Below are 25,353 nucleotides of genomic sequence, written 5' to 3'. Positions count from 1 at the left end.
AGAGGTCCCTTCCAAACTCAACCGTCTTGTGATTTGGTAATACTTTGTCGGCAATGGTATTGTAAAAGTACTGGACAGGATTGTCATTTCACATACTCCCTAAAATATTAACACTGGAATGAGTTTCAGCCTACTTGAATGAGCATTAGGATTTATTCTACTGGCTGAGACTTTTCCTTAAGCCTATAAATACCTAGAATCAAAAATCATTATTTATTTATTTATTGCAGTCAAAATGCTTATAAGGAGAGGGCAGGAAAGAGATGGAAAAGAGAGGTCAGCAGTTTTAATCTTGACCCTAACATTGCCCCTGGACAAACCACTAAACATTTGAGTTTGCCCATGAAACAAATTTCTTAGACCCTTGCAGCTGATGAGAGCTGCAGAATAATGAATCATATCATCACTTGCAAAGATAATATGTACAACCCCAATGTTTTCAAATTTCATAAAGATGACACAAGGGCAGCTGGAAACCTGCCAAACTTCAGAACAGTTATTGAGTTATATGCACAGTATCAAGGCACAACGTGTATGGAGGAAAAAACAGTGTTTTGTAGAAAGAGACAGAAACTGGAAAATAATATGTTAATGGATAAACAGACATACAGAGGTCCATTTTTTTGTTCTGTGATGTTTCACAGGCTGGCCATGTCTTGTGCATGATTGATTAGTCTCCTCTGTGTTATGACCCCCACAATGTTTCTAGGATGGTAGACAATTTAGTTCTATTTGCTTTTCCCATGTGTATTTCAAAATTTTTGCAATTGTAATAATAATACTGAAAATAATAATAATAATAATAATAATAGCGGTGAACTTACATATAAGATCAGTGGTTTCACACGTTTGTTAACAGCTAGCAGCTCTTTATAGCTCCCTGCATAAAGGAAGCGTATATGACCTAATAAAATTGTGTAAATATACTGTCATTAAATATATGTAATAATTATTCTAATTTGATATATTAGCTGTCAACAGGTTTTGGACTGGGTGTGGGGTGTTCCTACATGGCAGTTCAAGCAGAGGTGGCAGCCAGCAGATCCCTCAAAGGCACTCTGCCAGTTCCCTGAGTGCCGGCTGCTGATAAAAGAGGGAGCTTTTCGGAGGTAAAGTGAGTGATGCCCAAGCATGCCTTCTAGGGATGCCAGCATCACTGCAAGAATGAATGAACTGCTGTGTTGGAACTTGTGTCATGTGGTGATATCTCTGCTTTGCTGTATGGCCATCACCAACACCAAGGAGTCCAAAACGCCACAGGGGACAAACAAGGTAGTTACAAGGGTTCCAAATGTATGAAGTGTTTTCTTTCTTTGACAAGTACTGAAAGACATGGATTCGGGGGTTTTGTATGTTTGTTTGTTTGTTTTGTATTAGGAGTGCACATTTCTACTTGTTATAATAATATTTTTGAACTTTATTTCAATTAACCATGGGGAATGAGATTTGCCAACTCTACTGGCCAGAACGGGCCCCATTTCTATATATCCCAGCTTTGCCTTTTTACTTAAGAAGAAACTACAATGAGAGCTGGAAAATAAATCATTAGGTTTTAAGTGAAGAAAGGGACAGGCTTCTTTTTCAAAATTGGTGCCAGAATCACTTCCAGGTATGACCAAAAATTGGGAACTTACAGCTAAGTCCTGGGATTTCATTTTGTTCTTACTCATTTGCCTTCAAAATGATGAAGCGCTCAGAGAACGCTTTGCAGGCCTGGTGACAATGAGGATTGCAAGAAGTCTTTTAAATATAAAACACCTATATAATAAGAAGCAAAAACAGGCAAAAAAATGATTGGCTTTTTTTAATTATCACCACTTACTTCATCACCACTTTGAATGAGTGCTCACAATTACTGTTAGTGTGATATTTTAACCTAAATACTAAGGAAGAGAAATTTGGCCAAAACTCAGAACAAATTTTCTGTTTTGTCCGTGTGAAATACTTGATAATTTGTAATGCATTTAGCCATTAATCATTTTAAAGGGCTTTTAAATGGGCATGAAGTCCTTTGAGTCTTTTCCATATACAGACATTGGATCAGGGACCTTTGCTACAAATTACTTTTGTCTGGACTTCTAATACAAAATCAACTTGAGAACAAGGGAAATACATCACTGTTAAATTTTATTATAAGACAGAGCCATTATAACACATCATGGGAAACATTTTTGAGCTGTTCTATTAATAACAGCAGTGCCTGATTTCTTTGGTTTTAACTTACCTTTTTCACATTTTCTTGTGACATTTTCCAGATATAAATTGTTATGATGAAGAGTCATTCAAAGCAAGGGAAAAAGCTGTAATTATGTTTCTCTTTTCTAAAAGAAAGTGGGGCAGGAGGGAGATTATTTTACACAGATCAGTGAAGGACACCCTAATAAAGATTGGTCTGGAACATTTCTTTTTATGACAATTGACTTATCAGCAAGAGCCATTGTAGCAAATCTGGAAATTACATAATTGCCAGAAACTGTAGATATTTGACTTGGCAAGAAACTTAGGTGTCTCTGATTTATTATTGTAAGAATTTGGCTCTGCAAAGATGAAGAAATGTTTAATGAAAGAACAGTAGAATACAAATGAAACAAGCAGAGATCCTGTTTTCAGAGGCTATATTTAACTACATTGTCACTACTACTGTAACACAAATAAACTAAACTGAAAGCGTCCAGGATGGCAAACTGGCACAAACATCAATCTGCATGAAAATACTAATTTCAACAGCTAAACACTCATCTTTTCCACTCCATTTTGTTCTGCCTTTTGGGCAAGTTATTTGTAGGTCATTCAGTTTATTAGATGTTATTCCTTTTTGCACAGGCACAATAATAAATGTAAAGCTGAAAGAAGCTGGTTAATGAACACTGGCATTTTTTTAAATCTGTCTTTCAAAAGGCAGTGAAGTCCTTCTGAGTAACAACATCTAAAGACATTAGGCGTTACTAAATTTAAAAGAAATGTAGGTTACCAGGATCCAAGTGGTGAAGTGGGAACACTAAGTACTCATTTTAGATTTGGAGGATTTGCAGACCACAGCAATTCTGAAAACACCCATAATTATTCTTTGTATCAGAAGACCGGGTCACCACACAGTAGATTAAGGTGAATGTCTTTGCTTAAACCGTTTGCATCAAAGAGATTTACTTTGGCAAGTCCTCCAGGAGAAGTTTTCCCTTTGATAAAGTTCAGTCTCTTTTGCTGGAGAAAATGCTGTTTCCTGAAAATGGATTATAATCTACTCTTTAATATCTCCTTATGTTTCTTGTGTTTATCTAACTACCTCATAGAGGAGCTGCTAAGAACACCCTCAGTTTATCTGTCTTGGCGTGCAGCAGGGCGGCAACAGCTGGAATCAATGCCACTGCTGCCGCTCTGTGCAGCCGCTGTAAAGGGAAAGAAATCCTGACGCTGCGTGAGATCGACATTCCTATCTCCCAGAAGACACACATGCTGGCACCACCATCATCCATTAGGCCAGAAGTTTTGAGCCTGCTATCAGGTTGGAGCTTCCCTGCTGGCACTTGGACAGACCACTGCCCTGCCAGAACTCTGATCATCTCCATGTTACGGAGGAGTAAAACACCCTGTTAGAAAAAAATGTTTCTGTTGAAGTGGAAAACTCAGATTATATATTTCATTGTCAGAAGATTAGGGAGAAATATGGCAAAAAGTCACATAAAACCACTTTGTTATCTCCATAATATTTTTCCAGGAGTAAATACTGAGTAGATGTTACTGGACATGTTGGGAGAGGGAAGATATGTCAAAGAGTCTGAAGTTACTTTTGCTAAATGGAAGATGGAGATATCACTAACAATAAATTAACTTGCTCCATATTGACCATGATATCATTAACAACTGAAGCCACATAGGCAAATGTGTTTCCAGAGACCAGAATGCAGAAGTCTTCTGCCCAAAAGCCTTGATTCCAGCATGCATAGATGAGTAGACTCAGTCTTTTTTAGCAACTAACAGTAAATGGGTATTGCTGTGGCCATCAGCAGTAAAATATGTAATCATCAGAAAACAGAGCATGTCCAAACAGTTTGGCTTGGGCTTTACCACTCTGTCAATGTAAGCAGAAGCAGCATAGTTCGTGCAGTATGTCATGTGCTACAAGAGCATTTATTAATGGACAGGTTTATGGAGGTTTTTGTTTCCTCTCTCTTCCTGTAAGCACCAGCTGCAAGATCGTTCTCTCAAACTAATTCACGTGGCCATAGCCTTGCAGACTTGCATTCAGCTCTACTCTTAGACCACTCTCATTAGCTTGCCTTCATTTCACATTTATTTTCCAACTATTTCATACATCTACATTTTTAAAAGAGTGGGTAGGAACATCCTCAAAGACAAAATTCTACTTTAGTGTTCCAGCATGTGCATTCCTTTTTTTTTTTTCTTTCTTCTGAGTATAAGCAAACATTTTTAATCTTCCTTAATAGATTTATTTGTATTTTCTAAGACTACATTTTTTAATAGGAAAACAATCATCTTTCACCTCATCATCATGATTTATATCACACATTGCGTCTTTTACACATTTATTGTATTATAACATAAATATTTTTGCTTATTTTTTTCCCCTAAATTATATTGTAACCTTTAAAAATGAATACTAGGTAAAAGGCCTCATAAGTCCTAGAACAATAGAAAAGTCACTGACAGGAAATTTGAAACAGAAAACATTATATAATTATTATTACAGCAGTGGCTGGTTAAAAAAAAAAAAAAAAAGCAACAACAACAACAACAAAAAAACCACCATATTACCATACTTTAAAAGTTCTTAGATGTCTTTTCATTCATTTTCCATAAGGTCATAATCCAAAGGCAAGAGTGAGGAAGAGCTTCATTCTCACCTGAACTGAGAAGGAGATTGAGCAACAGAAGTGTTCTTTACTCATTGCAAACACATTAGCTGGAACACATCTGGCATCCTTAAAAACTGAGAGCAGCTACTACATTGCAATCAGAAAAGTTGGAATCGTGTGTCCTGGAAGTCCTGGAAGTTGTCTTGGAGGCAATGCAGGATGAGGAGTTGCTAGCACATGGGTGCTTCAGAGTTGGAGTGCCCAAGGCAGCTGATGAGAGAAATGGAGACTTTGAGCACCTCTTGTGTTTTAGAGCAAAATTGAGAGGATCCTATGCAAGCAGATTATCAAAATTTTATGCTAAATAAAGGACTTCATTCACAGACCCTCAAGAAAGTTATGAACTGTACGGGGCAGATTATTTGCTAGGAAAAGTAAAATTTGATGCTGACCTGAGACCCTATTTCAAAAATTAAAAGCTGTTGTATCATTTTGGGTGCATCTGAGCTAATTTTTTTTTTTCTTGTTTGTTTGTTAAAAACAAAACAAACTAATTAAAAATTGGAAAAGCCTATTATGATGCAAGGTGACTTTTTTATTATTATTATTATTTTTAAACTAGTTGAAGCTATTGATCACCTCAATATAATTATGTAGATTGAAATAGCAAGAGGTCTTTTGAACCTGGTAACAGGATTGGAACTTTACTGCTGCAACATGCCATGAGACCATCTCACAAAATATGCCTCAGGTTGTCTTTTAGAAGAACTTGCACATATTATAGTTTAATGGTTTTTGTAAGATATCAGAATGGTAGGTATACCAAAATTTATGGTTGTTGTTTTCCTATCTTTTTACAATGACATCTAAATTTACTGGCACATATTATGAAACTAGCATCCAAGCCATCTGAAAAACTCATTTTATCTATGTTTTTGTGCTTCAATTTATTTGACTACTTACCTTCTTTAGCTTTTCATCAGAATCATATACAGTGCATGGTCTGCTTTTTAGAGTCTTTTTCTTGGCACTAAATAAAACCCAAGAATGTGGCTACCAGTTATTTCACAGCTTTTTACTCAACTGTACAGAGTTCTCCCATTTTGGAATGAATACAGTGTTGGCAGAGTATGTATTAAAAGCTATAGCTTAAGCTGACTAATATTTTCCACTTTGCCAAACATTAATTCTTTGCAACATTTTATTATTATTATTATTGTAAATTCAGCCTGGACTGAGAAAAGTTTTTTCAGCAATTTGTTCATCTGCCTCCTAGAATGCAGTTTGGGAATAATATACTGTTTGGCTCACATTAATATTTTTAAGTAACTTTTGCCATACTTCCGATAATAGTAATAAAATAAAATAAAATAAAATAAAATAAAATAAAATAAAATAAAATAAAATAAAATAAAATAAAATAAAATAAAATAAAATAAAATAAAATAAAATAAAATAAAATAAAATAAAATAAAATTACCAAGTTATGAGACTTTGGAAAATAAGTTTACACATGCTCAAGAGAGTTATACTTGAATAAGCAAGAATTCACTGAAGATGTGATCTGTACTGACTGTATTCCATTCACACCCAAATTCCCCAAAACCTCCTGCTAACATGCTGCAAACCACAGAATAAATAAATAAATAAAATAAATAAATAAATAAATAAATAAAACCAAAAAAACAGGAAATCTATTCTAGAGTATCAAGGGACTTTTGACCAATGCTTCTTCACTATGTGGAAGCTATTATGGTGACAGAAACTACAACAAAACACAGTAGCGTTTTTTGCATGTTTGTTTTACCCCTTCTTAGTGATACTTTTGTGATGTTCATGACTTATGAAAAGGAATAACTTGATGAAGTTCAGCTGAATTGGAGATCTGGGAGGCTTCTACAGAGTTTTCTATCTTGGACAATTCTTACAGGACCAGAAGAAATCTATTGTTTGGATATACAACTTTTCCCTTTCAAAAGATTTTGTAGCCAACAGAACAAACACAGTTTTCCTGTGCCACTTTCCATTTCTTAAGCAGTCTATTAAGAGTTAAAGATTTCATTTCTGTGGGGGCTGTTTGCAAACCTTGTCACTGGCAGTCTGCTGTGGCTCAGTTGAGCCTATTCCAGGACAGAGAAGCCAATTGCTGGAAGGGTGAAATTCTTCTGTTGAAGATATCTCACTACCAGCAGGAAGGACAGAATTTTGACCCTAGACTTTAATTTAAAGATGTCATGTGAAAGAAGTTCATGCATAAGGAGGAAAACTATAACACTGATTAGAGAAGGCAGAGAGAAATACCATATCCAAATATATGTGATATTATTAGAGATATAAATATCACTAGGAACTCTGTGATATGGCAGAAATGAATGGATAGACTGGAGAACAAATGGTACCAGTAACGATAAGTGCTAATTACTCCTGGATATGATAAACAACAGATTTCATCACACATCTGGATGGATAAGAAACAATGTTATTTTTACTTGATTGGTATAAATGGTGAGGATATTAAAGAAGCAATATCTACAGTGATAGATATAGATAGCTTTTTATCAGACAATTATTAATTGAGACAGCTGAAAATAAATTGAAGATCCTAAGTGGCATTCAAGGCTTTAAGTCAGAACTAGAAGGAAGGAAAAAATACATCCATGGAAACAGATGTAGAATAAAATGTGAAATAGTTTAACAGAGGCAGGTCATGCAAGAATAAATATTCTTTCATTAATATCTTATTTTTATACAGAGGAAGTACTTTTAAACTAATTTTCTTGAAGGTCTGTGGAAAAATTTATTTTGGTTATGTGATTTGACAATATATTTTATGAATTATTACTGAACCATTTTCTTATATTAATGTGGAGAAGAAATAACTACATGGGACATAGAGAAACTCATTGGCTGCTGGTAATTACTCCTGAGTCATTCATTACTCTGATCTTATTTATTTTTTGTTAATGAGCTCAGTCTTTTCTGGTTTTGAGAAGTCAGCAAAATGAGACGAAATTTAATGGTACAAGATCATTAAGTTAAGAAAGAAAGAAATCCGTCATCTCATTGGTTAACAAAAGCTGTTAATAAAGAAATAAAAACAATTAGTAAAGGTGACTGAAATGCAATGAGTATATACCAAGAGACACAGAAGTCAAGGCTTAGAAGGAGCTCAAATTTTTTATTCCTTTTTAATTGCTTAGTGACAGTTTTTTGAGACACAGTTCTTTCTCTAGTTGTAAAGTGGAGAAAATATGTCTGAGTAAGTCTTTTTAACAGTTTTCTCACGTCAACAGAGAACAAAAGAAATCTAATTGGTTTTAAAATATACATTGGTAGGCTCTTAGATAATGTGAATTCAAGGAAATAGTCTCAGGTAATCTGTTCTTTGCTTCTTTTTCTACTCTCCATGCACTATGTGACAATATTTTGTTACACAAACTGAAATTTAGCCAGGCACCAGATTTTCAGCCTGAATTTTGTGACTAGTGCCTGGTAGTGGTTATTGCAGTAGTGCTGATGAGAGGTGAGTTCAGGACCAGCTCAGCCTTCTGACTTGGCAGTTGCACCCAACATCATGCATTATTTACAATAATTTTTTCAGCTTCTGCGAGCAGGTGGGACAGAGTGAAGGAACATGACTTCAGGTCACAAAGACACTCAATGTGATTTAATTAACACCAAATACAGGCAGTGGTAGACACTGTCACCAGGGAAGATGTCATTGGGTACTGTCAGAGCTCTGCTCTCTGCACATGTACAGGCTATCAGTCTGAGTGTCTCCTAATGCTCCTTTCATTCCTATTCCACAGTGATTCACCAAGCTTAAAAACACCAACAACCCTTCCTATCTTTCTGTATGAAAGAAAGGATCATCTCCAGGGTGCAAGTGAAGCCTTCAGTGGAATGAACTGCCTTCTGCACATACCCCTCTCTCACAGAGGAAGCCCATAATGACTGCATCTAACCTGAAAACTTCTGTACCAGAAGGAAATTACAATGCAAGGAGGACAAGCAGTTTATGTGGTTTTTTCCAAAGTCAGGAGCTGAGGTTGATAATATAACTCAGATATAACCCAGTTATATGATGCAAGGCCTACTGAAAACCCTCTGAGTTTATCTGTTTGTTCTGTGATTTTATAGCAGCATGTAAAATGAGGGTTTGGTTTTCTGATGTTGACGCTTATGGTATTATATATTGTAAAATCCTCCTTCTGGAAACCTTGCTTTCATATTATTACTGTTGTTGCTATTCTTGTCATTACTTCTCTTATTGCTATCTTTCCATGCCCTCAAGAAAAATATTGAAAACAGAGAAATATAAACATGACTTTGATGTAAATAATACAACTTTCAAGGGAACTGAAAGCATTCAAGGGAGCTGAAAGCAGACTGCTGGAGCATTTCCTACCTTGATACATGAATAGTACTGTACTGGGTTGTGAACAGATGTACGTGTCTGAGGAACATTTTAAGCCACATGACAAAAGGAGGAGCATGGTGAAAGGAGCTCTGAGTGTGGGTCTCACCCTTGGCTGCAGGTTAGCCCCACAAATTCACCAATGTCTGATGCCCCCCATGCCAGGCAATTCCCATTAGTGGCCACATTAACCAGGTCAACACAGTTTTCTTGGACATTTGTGGGCCACGTGCAGAAGGATTGAGGCACTGCTTTGCAAATGCCTGAAACATCAGCCTGGCTATGGGAAGGCATGAGGAGAAGGGCAACTGTGCAAGCCTCACACTTAATGCTTGAGCTTGGAGATGTCTGCAAAAATCATCTTGCTTCTACTGAAAGGACTCAAGAGGGGAGGAGGGATGTCATATGGGGAGCACCTTCCTGTGTGTTCCTACAGGATCAAACACAACAGCTCCCCAGTGCTTTCTGAGGCTCTTGGTAACTAGCATAACACAAACAATAACACATTATCATCACTTTTAGTCCTGATTCACTTTCTCCCAGATGCTTAACTTGCCAAAAGGAGGGAGGGGACCTGAACCGTAAATGGGATACACATTCCCTGCAAACGAGAGTCACACTGTAACTTAAGTAACAGGCACATTGTGTGCAGGTTGCTGACAGGTTTGAAGCCATAACTTAGAGAAGCCCTAAATCTCCTCCTGTATGTATACCTCTGGCTCCTCTTTTCCCCTTAGGAGTGCTACACTAATCACTTGCAATCCTCTTCTTGGAACTGGCTGGTAGCTCTCCACAGTCAAAAGCACATTAACTACAATTAAAGCTTGCCTCCCTTATTAATAGCTGTAATCAAACCATTCCATACCACTTGGAGCAATTTGTGCTTTTTTTCTGGCTATACTCCTACCCTTTGTTGCCCAAGAATGCTTAGAAAGTTTTCTTTTATTATTATTAATATATATATATATTATTTTTATCCTCAAATGCAAGGCTTTGTCCTCAAAGACAGTAAAAGGGGGGCTGGCTATACACACAAAAATCTTGCCTCCCAGCCTGCTACGTAGATCCCATTATTTGTGAGTTACACCATGGGGGCAGAGTAGAGTGAGACTTTCTATATATGTAAAGAGGAAAGACAGATGTTCTGTTTTAGCAAAGCAGTGGATCTGTTTTTCCCAACGTATTTGTGAAAGACAGCCAGTGCCATAATGCAATCTGTGGGTGTTTTCACCCTGATGGCTCTGGTTTTCCACTGCTACTGCTACACAAAGCCCGTGGTACCATTCAGTCATCACATCAGTGCAGTCTCCTCCATCTGAGGCACTCGAGCACGCACTTTTTTGAGACCTTTTTGAGATGCACGTTTGAGACCTTGTTTTGTTCAGGAAATGGGTGGGAAACCACACTTTACTTGGATGGCTTTTCTATGTATGCCACTGAGGGGGCAGGAGAAACATTTCTAACAGTCCTGTTTGTTCTCTCTCTCTCTCTCTTTATTTTGGGGTTAAATACAATGAGCAAAGCACAACAGGGATTGAGTGAGATATCTTTGGTGGTTTTGTATAAGGACATGAAAATATGAACTAGGAGTCTTTCACAATATGATTTTCTCATTAAATAATATAACCTAATTGAATACTTAACTTGAACTCTCATGGAAACTAATATGACTAAAGAGCGGAATCATTGGGTCTTTAATGAAAAATAGAACATTTAATTACCTGAGTGAATCTCAGAATAGTTTAACTTGTTTTGTTATGGAAAAATGAATCGATAGGGTTTCAGCATTTAGGTCTCTGTCATGCCCAGACTTGTCCCTGTGTGGTGCTGTTTGCTTGGCTGGAGCCTCCATTTATTTCTCTTATCAAGGAGATAATTGGTGCATAATAGAAAACCATTTAAACAATTGTCAGAGCTGAAGACAGAGCTGAATTTAAATTTGGAGGGATATTCTACTTTTTACTCAGCAGGAACTAGGAACCCCATGGGATTTACATGTATAACATATCCACCTTCTATGTAATTTATGGTTGTTTTGTAATGCAAAAATTCTTCTGTTTCAGCAGGAAACACAATCTTACTGTACTAAGTGCCTACAGAATAACTCCAGTAGTGCAAAGTCCATCGGTGCAAACTGACTTATGTCAGTGCAAACTGACAATCTAAACCTGTTATTATTGCTGTTGTTGTCAGTGATGGTAGTTGTGCTGTTGTTGTTATTGTTTTAATACAGTAGTTTTATTAGTTTCTTTTCTACGTTAACTGAAAAACAAAACAAAACAAAAAACAAACACTGATATAATTATTTTATGATAGCATATTCACCTTGTTTTGAGCATTTTCTGACCATGGATTTTCAGCAAGACTGTATTCTTGTCTTATTCCTCCTCCTTTTGGCAAGACGGCTAGGATTACTTGAAGCTGGGCTCCTGCCATATTGTAAGAAAAATCACTGAATGCTTCTAAATTCTTCCTGTGGCAAACAACTAGCTAGGGTAGGCATATTCAGTCCTGGAGCTAAGACACTCTTTTCTCACGTTTTTATTTAACACCCTGGTAATGATAATATTTTTCTGAATTTCAGAATCCTTCTTGATTCCTTTTTGAAACCTTGTAATTTCATGATGAGCCTGCCTTGGGGGAAAGTAAGCTCATAATTTTTTTGTTCATCTCAGAAGAGTTAGGAAGTCAATTCAGTCATATAAATATATTATAGATTATCCTTTCCTAGAAAAATTTGTACAAAACTCTGTACACAGAAGAAATGTCCAGAAAGCTAAAGACACTGCTTGGCTGCTGATTCATCCCTACAAAAATAAGGAATAGAAAATGTCAGTAATAGGAGAAATGAAACTCCCATTGCAATAATTAAACAGGATTGCTTAGAGAAAAGAGATCATGGGTCAGCGAGTCTTATGCATCCCCATAGCAAACCTCTGTACTTGTGCCAGATTGAGCCTTGGTTGTCACCTAATCTGTCGCATGGAACGAGTGATGGAGATGGAATAGATCGCCTTAGAATAATATAAGATTTCTATCTCTACACGATTTATGTTGCTGTTGCAAATGAATGTATTAGTACAGAAAGGCCAGCAGTAAAGCAAAGCCAGGAAGACAGATGGCAGCTGCCATAGCTTACGGTGTGATGCCATATATTTCTGCATTCCTGTTTCACTTCATGAACTCAGAGAAACGGAAAGGTAGGAGAAGAGAGAAAATGGAAACCACTGCTGAAATGGCCTGCACAACTGCTAGATGCACCAGAAAACATCATGAGATGAAAAAGGAAAGTATTTTGATGGAATGGGAAGATTTCTTCGGTGTACACAAATAAATGTCTCCAAGGCATGATGCAGCTTTGCCATACAAATCTTTGACACAGACCAACTGCTTTTTGTCATTTCTGCCTGTGTTAGACTGTTTGATCAACAGGAGGCAGGCAGTCTGACATCCATACCGAGAATTTGTAGGAAACAGAAAACAACTAATTGTTAATATAAAGGGATAACTTTCATAAAATTAGGTTGTGAATTCTACAATTACATTAAAAGTAATTATATTATCTACGAGCAGAAGGATTTTCCAAATTATTTATCTGACAGGTCAGATGTAATGTGACAGTGTTGCCACACATTTTACCACGGTAGGCTGACCTAGATCAATGCCCTCCTCATGTCCTTTCCTTCTGGGAACACCCTACACGCAGGTCTTGGGGTCTGAGCATGAAAAACCAGAATGCATACATGAAGGAAAGGTCAGTGCAATCACAGCTTGAAGTGACCCTGACATGACTCTGGATTAGGCCCCAGAGACCAAATGTCTATGATACAATCATGCACAATACACGTTAGCATCTATATATCTAAAGGGAGAAAAAATCCTTCTATTGTGAGTCCTTTCTTGACTTTTGATCTCAGTCTTTTAATTATTTGGAAATTTTTCACATTCTTCCAGATATAAGTAGGTAGAAAACAAATAAATATGAAACAACAACAACAAACAACCACAAACAAACAACAACAACAACAAAACACATACTTTTCATTAATTATGCACTTCGAGCTCCTTCTTGAAATCTTACTCAGTGGTTAATCTTAATATTGGAAAGGTATATGCTGCTCAGGCAGGGGAACTTTTAAAAACGCTGCTATTTATAACAGACCAGGGTATATACATGGCTTACATTTGCTGTACAGTTCTTGGGGAAAAAAAAAAAAAAAGTGCATACAAAGACAGCACCAGACATTCTTTTTTGTTTGTTTTAATACAAATACCCTACAACTTTACAAATTAATGGGTGATAGCAGAAAATTCTTTCCCTTTCTAGTTTAGCTCAGAAACCACAAAGTCATTCAATTTTGGATCCATTCCTATTCTCAGACTCCCCAGGAGATTTAGTAAAAGCAACACATAACTCTTTACTGGAACTCCATGGGCATTACCACATTTTTTAGATGTAGATAAGGCTGCTACATTCTGCATTTGGAAAGTCAAGACTTCATTTATAAGGTGCTGAAGCTGGAAGGCTTTCATGTTGGGCCTTAAATTCACAATCTCCAGCAGAAGAGGAAATGGAGAGAATGTCAGCAGCAAGCAGCAGAGCACAGAACAGAGCCATCTCAGTTCAGTGCATATGTTCACACAGTTGAGTGCTATGTAGAGATACCGTGTGGGTCCAGAGAGCAAAATATTTATGTTAGCATAGCATTGCTTTCAGCAGCAGCACTTCAACAGCACTGCTTGGGCCCAGAACCAAGTTACCATCTTTTACATTTTCAGATGTATTGCAAAGGAGTCTTCATTGCTTGAGTGATGACTTTTTTTTTTTTCCCTTGGCAGGGGGAGCAAAAATAAACCAAAGAATGTGCTTGAGGAGCCCTGATCTTGCTCCTGAGTACGTGCAGGGAGCTGGGGAGCACAGCATAAGCATTCAGCCTGGGCGCTGCTCTGGGAAATGCACTGCCACGGGTTGATGCAGAGATGACAGTGCTGCTTTGTACCCAGCAGAGAACTGTTTCTGATTCCTCCTGTTCTCTTCCCCCAAGCAATTCACCCACATGCAGTATTTAACCAGTAATAAATGCATGGATAGAATTTTCCTAGAGATCATCTTAGGTGAAGTGTTTGAGCAGGGCAGTGGTGGTGACTGGGGCCAGTCTGTGTATTGAATCCCTTTTTTTAGCTTCTCTCCTAACTACTCAGCCTGAACACAGGCTTGCAGCTGCTCATGTAGAAAAGCATTGCAAGCAGGAAAATGTCTGTCTTGACTGCAGGAAGGGGAGCAGGTGTTTTCAGCATCATATGTCACACTACAGCTCTGAGTACAGATACAAGAGTGAAGCATCCAGGATCAAAATTCAATGAAAACAATCTATCTATCTATCAATAGCAGAGCCACTAAAACCAGATTCGTTCAGATTTGTTATGCCTTTTACATTGTGCCATGACAATAGCCACTTAAAATAATCCTAACTCCTCTCTTCACATCTGTCCTCCTAATGTGTTACTCTCAGGTACTGTCCATGCACCTCACATGTTTAGCCCCCCTTTCCCCACTTTGGTCAAGTCCCATTTCCCATCTTACATCCAGAGCTCAGCACTTCCCTGCTTCCAGAATCTTCCCTGCTCAGCAGGGCAATGATTTGGAGAAGGCAGACAGACAGGGAGTAGTAATTTGCTATTATATAGTAGAAGAACAAGGAGATAAATATGTTGCCTTTGCAGTACAGCCTTTTCCAACAGTAGGGCAACAAATCGCATGATGCTGTTGATGGTCATTAAATGTTTTAGGAATTTAAATCTCTCTGAGATCTTAATCCTTCCGTCAAATTCATTTGGAACTGGACATCACTAGGGAATGATGGACAGATGGTATAATCACATAAGCCTCCTTTCACTGGGAAACCACATTAAAAAAAAAAAAAAAAAGTAGCAGAAATAATTATGCCTTTTGGAGAATGCATGGAGGCAGAAGGACGTGATGTAATTTGCTGAAGATTATGCAACAGTCAGGGTCGGAAGCAATATTTAGGGTCTCCCTTCAAAATATTACAAGTCCTCCAAATAGTGCTTACATGTGCTGTGGGATGTACAGACACCGAGTCACTGGCTACGAGCAGCAGCAAAGGCTGTGGGTGTGCTGAGCCAGACCCCATACAAACCCAGGAGAAAAAGCGCTTCCTTCCTCATTTCCCATTATCACCTTCAGCTCCTCAGTTTGGGGGATTTAGCTGTGGTTCAGACAAGCCAGAAACATTTTAGAGGTATGTATTAGATAAGCAGCCCATATTATGTAAGTACCCTTGTGTGGGATTCTGGTTTTTAGGACCACCCAATCCACCTGCCAGAATAGCAGTTCATTGTGCACACTGAATTTGACCTAAGCACTAAAAAAAATAAAATTACTGTTTTTAAGAGGAATTTTCAGCCTCGTTGTATGGAACAGATGACCCCGGGCCATCACCAACCATCCCATTTTGAAGCCCAGCAACATTATTGCTATGTTTGTAAAGAAATCTAAAAATGTCCTGCTGATGATGTTAAAGCAATTAAACCACCGCATCGAAATAATAAATCTGAGAGCGCTGTGGGCATTGGAGGCTGGCTCCTAACAGCATCTTGCAGCGTGGGGCAGGCAGGGCGCGATGAGGCGAGATGTCGTGGCCCTGCTGACCCACGGGGCGGGTGCTGCGGGGCCGTGCCGTGCCGGGCCGGGCCGTGCCGGGGGAGGGCCGTGCCGTGCCCGACACAGAGCGAAAGGGAAAGCCACAGCCCGGCCTCCTTCCCCCTGCCCGAGCGGGGCGGAGCGGCCTCCGCCGCTTCCCGGTCCTGGGCTCCGGCCGCGCCCGCTCGGCGCTGCCCCGACCCCGGGAGCCATGAGCGGCTCCGGGCCGGAGGAGGAGGAGGCCGGGCTGCAGGAGGCCCGGCTGCAGGAGGCCGAGAGGGACTGGGCGGCGGCCAAGGCGTTCTACGACAACCTGGTCTCCAAAAGACCCCGGCCGGTGAGAGCGGGAGGGATGGGGACTGGGGAGGGGGTAGGGCTGGGGGTAGGGCTGGAGAGGGCTTGGACGGGACTGGAAGGGGGGGAGGACGAGGCTTAGGGTGGGGAGGACGGGGCTTAGGCGGGGTATGACGGGGCTGGAGGGGTGATGAAGGGGCTTTTTTTTTTGGTGGGAGGGATGCCAGGACTTGGAAAGGGATGCCGGGGCTGGAAGGGGGGATGCCGGGCCTTGGAGGGAGGAGGACGGGGCTTGGGGAGGGGACACGGGGGCTTTGGGGAGCACACGGGGCTAGAGGGGTGCCGGGGCTTTAGGGGGTTGCCTGGGCTTTTAGGGAGCTGCCGGGGCTTGGGGGGAATGCCGGTGCTTGGGGGGGTGCCAGGGCTGTGGGGTGGTGATGCCAGGATTTAGGGGGGGGTGCCGGGGCTTGTGGGGGTGCCGGGGTTTGGGGGGAGGACGAAGCTGGGGTGCCGGGTCTGGGGGTGCCGGCGCTACCCTCCTCTCGCTCGGCAGCCCAAGCCCCAGCACGCCATCACCGTGGCCGTGTCGTCCCGAGCTCTCTTCGACCTGGTGGAGGAGCGTCGGATCTACGAGGAGCAAGGGGTGGAGAAGTACGTGGAGTACCAGCAGCAGAACGAGAACGTCACCCTCAAGCCCGGACCGGCTTTCCACTTCGTCAAGGTACGCCGGCAGGCTCGGGAGGGGTGCTGAGGATGCTGCGAGGCTGAATTTCGGGAAGAGGAGGAGCCCAGAGCCTTCCTAGGACGGGGATAATCCTGCCCCTGGGAACCGTTCCCCTAGCGGTGAACTCGCCTTGGCCGGGGAGCCCGAAATCAGCATCCTCAGCGCAGCGCAGCAGCCGGACACTGCGGGCGCCCATAGCACTGCTCACTGCCCTCCTCCCGCAGCATCCCCCGGCGTATCCCCTCCCTTTTAAGATCATTTTCAGTTAAGACAGGCCCCAAAATGGTTTTAAGGATGTTGCAACCTTTTCACCTAAAAAGGAAAGGAAAAAAAAAAAAAAAAACAAAAAAAACCACCACAACCCCCTTACTTCCTAATTTCAATTTCACTTTTTTGTCCCACTTACAGCTATGATTAAAGACAGTGTTGGCTCAACAGGAAACAATTTACTATATTCAGAAATGATTGATTTTTTTTTTGTCAGCTTTAATTTTTTCCTTGCTTTCTTCTCGTGAGACCCCACCTAGGGCACTGCATTTTGGTCTGGGGCCCCCAACATAACAAGGATATTGAATTGTTGGAGTGAGTCCAGAAGAGGCCACAAGGATGATCAGAGGCCTGGAGCACCTCTCCTAGGAAGACAGGCTGAGGGAGCTGGGGTTGTTCAGCCTGGAGGACAGAAGCCTCCAGACAGACCTTGTAGCAGCCTTCCTCTACCTAAAGGGGGCCTATAGGAAAGCTGGGGAGGAACTCTGTCAGGGGGTGTAGTGATAGAACAAGGGGGAATGGTTTTAAACTAAAAGAAGGTAGGTTTAGATTAGATATAAGGACGAAATTCTTTACTATGAGGGTGGTGAGGCACTGGCACAGGTTGCCCAGAGAAGCTGTGGATGCTCCACCCCTGGACGTGTTCAAGGCCAGACTGGATGGGGCTTTGAGCAACCTGGTCTAGTGGGAGGTGTCCCTGCCCATGGGAGGGGGCTTGGAACTAGATAGTCTTTAAGGTCCTTTCCAACCCAAACCATTCTATTATTCTTTCTCATCCTGGAAATTTTTCTTGAGGACCAGCAAAAGCAATAGACCCCCAGTTGGGAGTCAAGGTTTAAGCACAGGTGAAATAGAATATTTTGCTTTCATTGCACAAGATAAGAGAAATGTCCAAGGCAAACAGCCTCCAGCATGGAAAGCAAGTTGGCTTAGCAAAAATGAAAAAAATTCAAAATATTTATGATTTTGAGAAATATGTTTATGTCTTTAGTGGGACTGATTTGAAAAAAAAAAAAAGAGAAGTGCAAGTTTGTTGGATGCTTCTTTCTACTTGGAGACAAAGAAAACCTACAGAAATAGTATCTTTTTTGTTTGGATTCCTTTGCTGAGATCTTTAAGATACTAACTTAAAGACATTATATCTCAAGCTTGTAGCACTTAAGAACCCTTATCACAGGCCAGTATCTCCTTGGGCTGGGAACTGTACAGGCACTTGAACAAAAAATGGCATTCCTCTCTTCCACTCCCCCTTAATCTGTAATACTTGAAGAAATTCTGAGTGTGCTAGAGTATTAGAAGAGAGTAACAAAAGGAAAAAAAAGTGATGCAAAGGGTTTGTGACCAGATACTGAGATTTTTTCCTAGGCCTTATACCAGGCTCTCACTCAGGGTTCTCCTAAGCCAAGTCCCACATGACATAGACTTGCTTTTTAAAGTGAGATTCCCAGAATTTAATTATAAAATCTACATTTTAATTCTTAACAACTGGTCTGGCTTTTTAAAGCACCTTAATGAAAAACAGCCTGTCTTGGATTCATTTGATGATTCATTGTTGACTTTATTGCCGTAATCCCAAGGAATTCCATTCAAGGGCCAGCTCCCAAAGTAGAGGTCTGTAAACCTAGAGCAAAAAGCAAGTCTTACTCCAAAAGGATACGATTCTAAATATAAGTTGAGACAAGATGGATACAGAGAGACGACCAGATGGAAGGTCAAGGAAATAAGAAGAATGCCAGACTGTGAATATAGCATGTTGGTCTATTAGCTTAAAAGAGATCTCGAATGAATCAAAACCTGTCTCATTCAGTAATTCAGTAAGAAATCTCCAAGAAAATCATGCTTGACAGGATATGATTTGGTACTTGTTTCTTAAGGACAGTCTGACACCTGAGCTGTGTCAGTGAAATCTTTGCATAAGTATGTGTCCCAAATTCACATTTGTTCATGAGAAACAAGCAGTTGCACATACAAATCCCTTTGTACCTTCTCCTCGATTTCACAGCAACAATCTTTAAGTAGACAAGAAGATCTCTGGATACTACCATTCACCAGCAATGTTTTATTAAATTTATTAAGCAACATGAGTAGGTAACATGAACATTTCTGAAAAAGAGACCTTTTCTGGTCCTGGGAAAAAAAATTTTGGTATCCAAAACAAAACAAAAACAATTCATAGGGAGATTAGATAGAACAAATTTAAGTCCAACATCTTAAGCTTAAAAAAAATAAAAATTACACAAATATTAATCTGTATTCTGAAAATGTTCAACAGTGCATAAATATATTCCAGATTATCATGGTGTCCCAAGAAAAAGGATTTCCGTTATAAAGTTAAATTCTGTAACTTTCCAAAAGAAACTTAGTTGCTTCCCTTCAGATAAGCCCAGGCAAACAGTTGCTGGGAGCGACAGAGCAGAAAGAAATAAAACAAGTTCAGCAAGTTAAACATTCAGATATTTCTCATTCTCCTTCAAGACAGTACTATCACTAAACCCACAGCGATTAAGAAGGAAGGCACATTCCACTTGTCTATTGACTTCCACATTTCTACCCTGTAGGCACTGGAGCATGTCAATGCCCGGCTTCTTGAGCTATACCCTGATGATGAAGAAAGATTTGATATTGTTCTGATGACTAATAACCATGCCCAAGTGGGAGTGAGGCTTATAAACAGCATTAATCACTACGGTAAGTAAAATAAATACGTAGAACTGCCTGTGGTTATATAATGAAATGCAGCGATTTTGTTTATCCTGTTCTGACTTTAGTAAAAGCAACTTCTTTGATATAGACACCCATTCCTTAGGATATTATATTTATTTTTGTGTGTCATAGTAAGTGAGATATCCCCTCTGCTGTCATAGAAGTGAATCCCCTCTGCTGTCACAGAGGGATTTTGTATGAAATTCTCAGGGAGGAAGGACTAATCTATTGTAGTCAGTTTAAGTTCTGTAACTTGTTGAAATTGCAGTGAACAAGATTGTCTTTTTTAAGCTTACTGTCAGTTGTAGGCTAGTGTTGTTCTTTACATCTTCATTTTCCAGGTTTGTAGTGTCAAGGTGGAGTCACACCTTGTTGTGCTGTTCTTGTTTCAGGCTTAACAATTGAACGCTTCTGCATGACAGGAGGAAAAAGCCCTATTGGTTACCTGACTGCGTATCTTACCAACCTATACCTCTCAGCAGACTCTGAAAAAGTGCAAGAAGCTATAGAAGCAGGTTTGAATTGTCCTTTTTTTGTTCTCTTTCAGCTGGGCTTGTTAAAAACAAATCTAGTCATGGTGTGTCTTTCACAGAAAGTAGTGCTCCTTCATCAAATCAGAATTTCACTGCTGTGCATGCCACAAACTTTGTACCTAATCAGATAACATCAGGTTATTTGTCTGCATTTTTCCCCTCTGGCCTTTCAGCTTGCTGATAATGATAACTTGATCAGCCTCTACCTCTGTCACACCTTTCTGTCTCCTCCCATACTGCCATCATACAGGAAGTGAATTCCTCTGTGCACCGGCTTGCCGCTCCCTATTCAACATCTGTTTGAGTTGAATCATCTGTTTGATAGGAGTTACAAAAGCTAAGTTCTGTGTTCTACAAGCAAAAAAAAAATAAATAGTTTGACATTACAGTCTCATTGGAATTTCATGCTTTGTCTCATTTGTAGTACACCTTGGGGACCAGGTTTGTATGTTACACAGAACTGGAAATAAGCATGTCTAAGAAGCTATGCCAATAGGACAGCTTCCATGCAGATGTGTTAGAGAACAGCCATTACAAAGTAACTTCAGGGATGGTTTCTGCTCCCTGTGTGAAAAGGTCACCACAAATAAACTGTTAGAACTGAACTACTGGTCACTTTATGAATGACTTTGCAGGACATGCCAACTGAAGTTCTCTGATACACTTTCAGGCATCGCATCAGCTACCATGTTCACTGCCAACAAGGATGTCGCTTATTCGGATACACAGCTGAGGGTGGCATTCGACGGGGATGCAGTTCTCTTTTCTGATGAATCAGAACAGATTGTCAAAGAACAAGGATTAGATAAATTTTTTGAACACGAACAGCTGAATGAGAATAAGCCTCTTGCACAGGTTTGTACTTCTTAAATCAAAGAGTTTTCAAAACATTTTTTTAAATTCTCATTACTGCTGTCTTTCTCCAGTTTCCCTAGTGTGTACGCTTTAATCATTGTGGAAGCTGAATTATCATTTCATTGCCCTATTTACTTCCTTTTTCAAGGATAATCTTTAAAATGCATATTTGACCCAAAAGAAGCCAGTAAGGCAGTCCTTTCACCAGATCTCTCACTTTACTGAGAAAAACTGCATATATGAGACACTGGCTTCCAGTTATATTCTAATTATATTCATTATAAAAAGGAAAGATTGCTACTGATTTCCTTGATTTTTTTAATCACGTTGCATAGGTAATGTTAATTTCAAAAACTGGAATACTCAGGTTGCTGAAGCGGGGTGATATTTTGCTTATTCTCAAGTAGAACTATGACATTTGTCTAAAAACCAAAAATATTTTAAAATTAGCTTCAAATAAAATGCCATCACTACTATTGTTAACAATGGTATAAATCAAAAATAAAAGCTTGATCTATTGAACGTACTGGACAGTGCAATATATTGCAAGTTGAAACTAAATATTATTTACTACTTTTAATCAGGGTGTAATGTTGTCATTAATCTGTAATGACTTTGGTGACGTGTAATTAGGTCTGCTGTTGGGTTTTGTACAGGCAAGTGATTGCACCTTGTGGATCATAGGAAAATGATTTCAGTGCTTTCAAAGAACATAGTATTAATAACTGTAATTTTAACTTTATAATGTAAGAGATCTTGTAAGCTTTATATTGTAGAGATCTTGTAAGTAATGAGAATCAGTTTCCTACTGATCACACCATGTAGGATTATGGCTTTAACTTTTTTCCAATTCCTAGTGTGTGTAGACCCACTTAGAAATAGTTCATACAGAGATTGCTATATTTATAATAGCATTAAGGAAGGAATTTTGTTTGCAACTGGCAATCTGGAAGAAAGCACAGGGTTGACTTTGAGAACTGTGGGAAAATATTTACTATGCTTCTGGTATTTTGTACTCAGGGTCCTTTGAAAGGCTTTCTGGAAGACCTAGGGAAACTCCAGAAGAAGTTCTACGCAAAAAATGAACGATTAAATTGTCCAATAAGGACCTTCCTGGTCACAGCCAGAAGTGCAGCAAGTTCTGGAGCCCGAGTCCTGAAGACTCTTCGTAGCTGGGGTCTGGAGATTGATGAGGCGCTGTTCTTAGCAGGAGCTCCTAAAGGACCGATCCTGGTGAAAATACGTCCTCACATTTTCTTTGATGACCAGATGTTTCACATCGAAGGAGCGCAGAAATTAGGCACCATAGCTGCACACGTTCCCTATGGCATTGCTCAGAAATACCAAAAATCTGTGTGACTGGATGGCACCATCAAAGATAAGGTTCTTAACTCAGCCAGCCTCTAATATACCAATAGCTCTTTCTGAAAACGTCTATTTGTGTACTATAAGCACTTTGTTGAAAGATTTGACTTCTGGCTAGAAAAACCTTTAGAGGAAATATTTTTAATATTGTTCAGTTTTTAACAGAGTTATTTTAATAGCACTCTAAAGCAGTCTAGTTTTTTTCTGTTGTTTGTTTGTTTGTTTACCTGTTTGGATACAACACTGTGTTTTTGATATTAGGGAAAGATTTGTACTGGTTTTATAGTTTGAAACATATTTTGAGAGACAGAGCAGTTATATTTTTTTCTAAAAAGCTGCTAATCGGTTATTTAAAAGAAAAAAACATACTGCATATATTGCCCTTACTGTTTATTTCTGAAATTACCAAAACCACAGTTTGCCTATATGTTGCTACCTGTTGGTGTTTCCTTGTTAGATATGTATTCAGTAGCTTTGTTACCGTGAAGTTTCAGCTTCTATGGATCTCCAGTGAAATGTTAGCTTATTTGATATTGTGTTTACAGGAATCCTTTATTTTTCTATATTGTTTTCCTACTATAATAAAGCTGGCTTTACAGAACATTGTAATTTGTCTATGTAGAGGTTTGAGTATAATTTCCTATGCAAAATTAATTTATGTGATCAGTATCTCTCTGCCTCTTCCCTCTCTGAGATAGGTAGAACCAGAACTGACTGCTTTCAGCCCATAAGATAAGAGTGAGAGGTCTTGAAGACACTTAAATTCTAACAGATTTTATGTAAATATAGAGCTGGGAAGAAGTCAGAGATGCTGTGAGTATCTTGACTGAGGCAAAGAACGAAGGATTAGAGCATACCTTTACAGCAACAGAAGATCTATACTGAAATACCGCTGTTGATGGAACTACTTGTTTCTTAACTAGATTCACTTAGGTTTTACAGCTGTTCTGCGATCTGCATCGACTGAGTTCGGCAACCTTGGATGAATTTCCAGGGGACAGGTTTCTGTTGCAACATGAATTCGGGTAAAATTACACCATATGTCTATTCTGCCTCTTTTGTGCTGAGTTCTTGTATCTCAGTGTCATCCACGTATTTGAGTGCCTTCCAAATGACACAGCTAACATCTGTCAGGTGGTGTTTGTTCTCTTTCCCTCCCCAGTGGAACAAGTGTCCTGCTTTATTTTCATTGTTGCTGTGTATTTATACCAGAAGAGACAAAACCAAAAGAATGCGCTTTGCAGTGGGAGTAGCTGATGGTGAAGGCTTTGTGGTGATCTGTGGTGCCTGAGGGAATTCACTCCAGAATCTCATGTAAGCCTCTGAGAAAGTGTGGTGTCTTCTGTCCAGATGAACTGTCCTGTTATTGCAGAGAGCTTCATTTCATTCATTGTGGTTTCCCTCCCAGAAACCTAGGCAATCTTTTAAATGCTCTTTTCTTTGAAAAGTTCTTTGAAAGAAGAACTGTTTCCAAAGTTCTTTGAAAACAAAGATGAAAGCCTTGATCCCATACGAAACTTGAATAGGGAGCATTGGAAAGGTTTTTATGTATTCACACTAGCCTTCTTGATGGGATGTACTGCAGAGTTCTGGTGTACTTGGAATTTCATAAGTGTTAAAGGCTTTGTGCCCAAAATATATCACATTTCTATAACCCAGCCAGGAGGTGAGGAAGAAATGAATAACTGCAGCCTGGTCATTGTCTGCCAGGATGGGATAGAGTTACTTCGCCAAATGGAGATTATAAAAAAGTTATTAACAGATGTTTTTGTATGAGAGCTCAGAATCAGCTCTCCAAGACATCCAAAAATATTCCTTAGCTGTGGAGTATAAATTACATGTGTATTTCACCACAAAAGCATGGCTACAAACTTCAGGAAGACTGGTCCTGCCTTGTTGAAGCAAAGCATGATCAGCCATTCTTCACCCATGCATTGTTAGAGCTACAGATGTGATGGTTGGGTGCCAAAAAAAAAACCAACATAAAGGATGTATGCCATGCACATATTGCTGGCACTTGACTTTCTTTTAGCATAGGAACTGAAGTCTGATACTGAAAAGGGCAAATGGGATCCTTGATCCCTGTGGGACTCTAGAGGTTAGTGTTTTATACCTCACAGGGTGAGCATGTAAATCAGTGAATAAATAGGAATCGGAGTCATCTAGTCTATTCTGCTTAAATTTATTTCCAATCAACAACCCCCCTACAGCAAAAAATGAAACATGCTGGCCCGGACATAGGAGCTTCCAGTTCTTTCATCTTTTTTTGATCTGTACATAGCGATAAAGGGCTATCTCTTGCTGTGTCAGTCCTGACAGCACTGAAGCATGTGTGAAGAGAAATAAAGAGAGAAAAGGTTCATATATTAAATTCATATAGTAGGTTTCTTAGTCATAGAATTCAAAACAACATTAAAGCCCAGAAGTTCACATGAAGGTCCACAGTCACTTCTCCTAAGTTTAATTATCCAAAATGCACTTAGATGTGTATTCAAATTACATACTGTCTTTTAATTGTGAGGTAACTCTCCCAAGGTTGGTGGCTGCTTCTTTGCATATCCAGCTGGCAGCATTTTGGGTTAATGGTGTCTCATTCATTCATGCAAGTGCCCCTTTAGGCTGACCAGGGTGTTTGGGGACACTCAAGTCTGCTAGGTGGTCTCTGCCCATTTTACTCATTGTCTCCAGCTCCAAGGCACAACTTTGGCTAGTGGACC

At 39.5% G+C, this 25,353-nt stretch overlaps 1 protein-coding gene across 1 annotated transcript; it reads left to right on the top strand.

The window, feature by feature from the left end:
* Nucleotides 1–15,860: 15,860 nt before the first annotated feature.
* LOC308193105 (cytosolic 5'-nucleotidase 1A-like) lies at nucleotides 15,861–23,237 on the top strand. Its single transcript, XM_080587340.1, has 6 exons — nucleotides 15,861–16,232; nucleotides 16,743–16,910; nucleotides 19,739–19,868; nucleotides 20,276–20,398; nucleotides 21,087–21,271; nucleotides 22,292–23,237. Exons 1-6 carry the CDS (start codon nucleotides 15,876–15,878, stop codon nucleotides 22,628–22,630), a joined length of 1,302 nt encoding a protein of 433 aa, XP_080443466.1. The 5' UTR covers nucleotides 15,861–15,875; the 3' UTR covers nucleotides 22,631–23,237.
* The last annotated feature ends 2,116 nt before the right edge of the window (nucleotides 23,238–25,353 follow it).

The sequence above is a fragment of the Anser brachyrhynchus genome (assembly GCF_964034855.1).
Source record: "Anser brachyrhynchus genome assembly, chromosome: 3".
In the NCBI taxonomy this organism is placed as follows: Eukaryota; Metazoa; Chordata; class Aves; order Anseriformes; family Anatidae; genus Anser; species Anser brachyrhynchus.
The sequence above is the reverse complement of the archived record's forward strand: the minus strand, read 5'-3'. Positions and strand labels throughout refer to the sequence as shown.